The 6000-nt window shown below is 40.4% G+C and overlaps 1 protein-coding gene across 1 annotated transcript in view; it reads left to right on the top strand.

The window, feature by feature from the left end:
- The first annotated feature begins 930 nt into the window (after positions 1–930).
- Positions 931–6000, top strand: part of LOC114472652 (ephrin-A3-like) — a 94572-nt gene continuing 89502 nt past the window's right edge. Inside the window, exon 1 of the mRNA XM_028461966.1 lies at positions 931–1471. Coding sequence (XP_028317767.1) covers positions 1362–1471 — 110 coding nt within the window. The 5' untranslated portion in view covers positions 931–1361. The remainder of the gene's footprint in view (positions 1472–6000) is intronic.

Here is a 6000-nt window from a genome sequence, read left to right as displayed (position 1 = left end):
TCTTGCTATTGGCCCAGGGCTGCCGCTCTGAACCAATCGCGGGGCCACGATTTCATGTTGCTGAAAAACAAAGGAAATGTCCCTAACGTCCAATTTCGCGGACCTGTTTTCCTGCGAAAAACTGGTGATATCTTTTTTTTAAACACTGCAGTATCAGCATGTATCGGTATCGGCCGATACAATGGTATGGTATGGTATGGTATATATATATTGGTATATGGGAACAATAAAATGGTATCAGAACAAGACTAAAAACTAAAACTATCCCTCTAAATTAAAATAGGACTTTATCATAATCCGTAAACAAAAAACATTTTTTAGACTTCAAACAACAAATCAATGTTCATTCACATGTCCCAAAATATATGTGCTTTAATTTGTTCACAAATGCAAACAATAAATAAATAAATAATTAATAAATAAATAAATACTGGAACCAAATGAGCCATGAAAGTACATTTGACTCGCAGCTGTTTAACTGTAAAGGCAATGAATTACATTTCTTTTTGCATGAAAGCATGCATGAATGTATGCTAATCTAACTAAACCTTTGTGTCACACACACACACACACACGCACACACACACACACACACACACACACACACACACACACGCACACACACACACACACACACACACACACACACACACACACACACACTCTTGCAGGTGCAATCTCTTCTGTGTAGCTATATATTCTGCTTACTACTCCATAATTAGTGCATGTTAAGGCACATATATATATTTTTTTGCTGCACTTTCACCCATTTTCCCCATTGCACTGGTGTATTCAAATGTGTGTTAAAATATTCAGATGAGCGTTTCCACTTCCTGCAGCAGTGTTGACAGGGTGCTCTGCTCTGAGGTGGGCGGGGCCACACCGTGGATGGATGGACGGACATGTGTGAGCAGCACATCCCACTGATCCCAGCATCAGAGCGCACTGACGGAGCGCAGCGTGTGGCTCCTGCTGCTGCTGCTGCTGCTGCTGTGGATGATGTGGATGATGAGAGACACACAGGTACACGGAGAACCAGCACAGAGACCAGTTGTGGACAGCCTGTGAAAGCTACTCAGAACAAAAGGACCGCTGAAAAACACACAAGGAGTGAACTGAAAAAAACAAAAAACAAAAAAAAAAACAACAAGTCCCACAAGTGCTGATGGTTTCTTAAAGGACTTATTGAGGGACCTCTTGAAAAGTCAACCTCAACCATCCGGATTCAACAAAGTGACAGACAACCTGTGAGCGAAAACGCGTGTTTTATTGCCTGCTGGGATGTTGTGATCAGTGTGGGACAGAAGGAGGGAAGGCAGAGGAGGGGGAACCGGGGCTTGGACCGGAGCACCGGAGGGAGTATGGCTCTCACAACGCTTTCTCTCAGCCTCATCACGCTGGTGCTAACAAATCTACAGCTTTCCAGAGCCAACGACCGACATGCGGTGTACTGGAACAGCTCCAACCCGCTGTAAGTCTCTCCCTGTGTCGGGGTTCCTCTTTTCTATTTACGCGTAATTTACGCACACGCGTCTGATCATAGAAACTCTTTAAACATCACTTAAATGCTGGTTTTCCCTTGGAATACAGGGAGTTTTATTGTCTAATTTGCAAACTAATTGTCCACCCTCACATTTGTTAATAAGTTTGCCTGCTCCGTGTTTCTGTTCCTTCTTCAGCCTGTGCGTAAAGTGGTTACCCCATAAATATTTGATCCATCCTCTGACTCACACTGATGACTCGCTGATGCAGTTATCATTTCATTTATCTGCCTCTCAGTTGTGTGTTGTCTGTCAACACACACACACACACACACACACACACACACACACACACACACACACACACACACACACACACACACACACACACACACACACACACACACCTCAGGTGAGCTTCTCCATACTCTCTTATCTCCACTGTATATCTGTTTAAAGTCATGTAGCTGTAGGGCAGAGATGGATGTGGATCCCACTGCTTTTGTCTTCTTAGTAGCCAGCACTGAATTCATCTGTCTCACATTCTTTTATCTTCTTCTCCTCACACAACCTCCATTCTTCCCCCCTCTTTTTTAAATTTTTTTATTTATTCTTCTATACCCCCCTCCTCCTCATCCTCAGTCCCCTCTATCTGTGCTTTTGCTCTGTCCATTTGTATTCACCTCATACCCGGGTCTCTCCAATCGCCTCTCTTTATCTCATACTTGGTTATTTTCTCCACTCTCCGATTTTTCCACTGTGTCTCAGCAGCAGGTCTGTCCCCCCCCCCCCACAACCCCCATTTTTATGCATCTCATTATCTCCCCCCAAAACCCCCCATCTGCTCCCCTTGTTCTTCGCCTTATACCTCCCAGGATGTTGGCTGAGGGCACACACACAGGATAGAATAATAAAATACTCAAAAGGCTTTTCTACAATATGCCGTGGTGGGCTGATTATATTTTTGCCAAACCTATATCAGGGATGAAATTACAATTTTGTATGTGTGTAAAAAAGTAGAAATGTTTGATATTAGCTGATATTTGATATGCCGATATTAGGGCTGGGTGATACGGACAAAAAATCATGTCAATATTTTTTCTCAAAATGTCGATATACGATATAAATCTCAATCATTTTAATTCAAATGTAATATTACCAGATGATACAAAATGCCACACAGGCACATTTATTAACAAACAGCTGCACAATATGTGCCACTTTAGGATTTTTCTACTCTAAGGGACAGCATGTGTGAGTGAGTTCTGTAGTCTGGCTTGTTTAGTGGTAGCTTTGCAATCCATGTAACTGTGCCTTTCATGTAGTAGAAGTAGAAAAAAGCACCAACTCCTAAAAACAGATATTTTGATACAAAAAAAGCTATAATATATATATATATATATATATATATATATATATATATATATATATATATATATATATATATATAGGAAATATTGTAATTTTCTATATCACCAAAATGGAAAACTTGATATATCATGAATCTCAATATATCGCCCAGCTCTAGACGATATTGCCTAACACTGAATTTAATATATGCTGTATGTCAATGGAAATAACAGGCTCATATACTTTGAAAGTGATGCCCTACTGGTTGTATTCCACAAATAAACGTTGTCTGTACAAAATAAGATGGTGTTTTGATAATATCGCCCATCTCTAGTAAAAAAAAAAAAAAGTAGCATTCTGAGTCATTCCATGTCATTTCAACACATTTTCAAGACATCCCACACACTTCGGAACAAAATTCAGAATTTTTTACGAACTGTTCTGTGATTATTCAATAGGCACACTGTAGATTTTTATTAATACTTTTTGAGATAAGTGGGTAAGTGGGGGGTTAAGTGTTGATTTTTTCTTCCATTTTTAGCTTCCAATATCTCAGGAACTACATCTCATAGAAAACTGAAATTTGGTATAGTAATACAGCTCTACCTACTATCTCAGAATATTCAAACATATCTGCTATACATCCTATCTGGTGGACTTGCTAGCCTCTTAAAATTGGAAAAAAAGTTTGTCTGCGTTTCATGTTTGAACATGTTTGGACCTTCAGTAAACCACTTTGCATATGCCTCAGCTCACTGTACTTTTATCAGCTTTGAGCTATGTACATAGACAGTTCAAATCACTAATGATTAGTCAGATATATGCATTGGTTCTTGGGTGACTGTCTCTTGAAATCTGGAAAAATACTTTTGTGACAGATTTTCATTGGCCTATAACTGTGGAAATGTAAGAAACAATCTGATCTTTTTCTATGATTTTGTTTATTGTTTCTCTGAAATTATTTCCACACTCTAGGTATTCTTTTTCAGTTCAGCTTTATATGCTTATTTTATTAAGGGGCTTTGAACTAACATTTCTAAGTTAAAATGACTTGCATCCCTCTGTGTGTGTGTGTGTGTGAGGGTCGGTGAGGGAGTGAAATGAATAGGCAATGTGCGGGTGGGAGTCAATGTGCTGCATGAGATACAAAAACCACCGAATAATGCAAAAACTGACCCAGTTTGCAGGTGTCGGACAAATCCTTGTAGACCAGGCCAGCACACTGATGACCATCAAGCTTTAAATTGCCTTAGACTGCTACTTCTTCAGCACTCTGCAGAGAACCAGCTGAGGACCTCATTTCTTCAACAACCCAGTTCTCCTCCTGAGTCATGAGACATGCTCAAGAGGGAGCTCGGGTAAATTAAGGTGTCCGAGAGCCAAGAATCTGAGGCCTTTAGTGCCACGCTGTGATAGAGGCCTTGATGTTTCACCTTTTACTGCAGCGTTCAGCACAGGTGTTCACAGCTCGGCTGCAAAAACGAATCACTTGGAAGTTAAAGTTGTTTGTACCAAAGAAATGAAAATGACTCTTTATGATATAGGGTTCAGCTACAAATGTCTCATTCAGAACCAGTGCATGAATGATGCCCAGTAAAATAATCTCTTTCACTCTTTAAAGAAAAAAAAAAAAAAAAAGATGTAAACGCATTAGAACAATATTATTCTGCTTTGGACAGAGGAGATGCACTGGTTATGATGCCTGAGAATCACATCGGAGCGCTTTGATTACCACCCAAGTTTGTCAAGATCGTGCACACTGGCCCCCATTACAAAGTGTTGGTCTCAGCTTCCACTCTCAGCAGTGAGCCTGGCCAACTCGTTACAGATGTCCCCGCTAATGGCTGACTGAGGCAGGAAAACACACACACACACACACACGCACACACACACACACACACAGGGGCCATTAAATCATCTCGCATCCGAGGCCATCTGCCAATTAGAGGGGGAAGATGTGGAACATCTTGAGAGCAAGCAGGAGCAGCGGTGCACTGCGGTATAGCTTCGCCCTCCCCACAAGTAGCGTCCCATGCTCCCACCACCTCTGCCCATCAGGTGATTGGCCTGCTGGTTACTCCTGGCACATCCTCATTATTGGGCTCCCTGTGTCTAATGATGGAAACAGCAGCAGCAGCTTTCGCTCTCCCAATCTCCTGCTAAATCACTTAGTGTTGCAACTGGTGGTTTAAATTCACAGAGCAGAAGGGTTTTTTTTTGAAAAAAAGAAAAAAGAAAATAGCAGGGGAATAAGCTTAAAAGCTCAAATCTTTAGTAAACTGCTACTTTCTTCTCTTCCCCATGAGCTGCAAGCACATTTTCGGTAGATCTGAAAATATATAATCCTTTGGGTGTCTTTAGTTAAATCAATATAATCCAACATTTAATTATTTTTTTTGTACAAATTATAATAATGAAAAATATTTCTTTAAAATGCTGGGGATGACATTTAAAAAAAAAAAAAAAAAATCAGATAAAGACATTGTAGGCCTCAGAGATGCATGAATAAAAGATTGCTTGCTTAAAAAAATGATGTTTTTTATTGCTGATATTTGTGCTGCGTTCGATTGAAGATCCGGGTCGTCACTTTTGACCTGCGAGGTAAAGGTGTTTCATTCAGTAAGCTCGGAAAACATGACTAGCCACAGCAAGCTGATGTTTGTTTTGATATTTTTTTAGGTGAAAAAATACCTGCTGGGGAAATATATTAGCTACTCGAGGGTAAGAGAGAGAGAGAAACATCATGTACTGTAGGTGTGACTTGAACGCCCCAGCGAAGGAAATCTTGCATGTATCATTGAACCATAGACTGTAGAAAGAATGCATTGAACTACTGTATATGGGCTGGAAATACGACTATAAAAGTTATTCTACACTTTTAATAACACAAATGCCAAATTAGAAGACACATAAAAGTAAAAGTTGAGGAGAAAGTGACTGTTTACATCTCACGTTGTGTGCCGTCATTTTGCTAAGACGTCATTACAATCGACTCGGGCTGCTTGGATCGTGTCTAAATTCCCGGGTCAGGGCTTTTTTTTATTACACTTTTCCTATTCGTTCTGTTGGATTTTTCCGGGTTCCGAATGCATTTGAACGCCGCATAAGATCTCCACTGTAAACACCCATTGCATTATGGGATGTGAAGTCCCGTAGACGGATGCATAGC

Source organism: Gouania willdenowi, chromosome 11, assembly GCF_900634775.1.
Source record: "Gouania willdenowi chromosome 11, fGouWil2.1, whole genome shotgun sequence".
Lineage (NCBI taxonomy): Eukaryota > Metazoa > Chordata > Actinopteri > Blenniiformes > Gobiesocidae > Gouania > Gouania willdenowi.
This window is presented reverse-complemented; position numbering and strand designations above follow the sequence as displayed.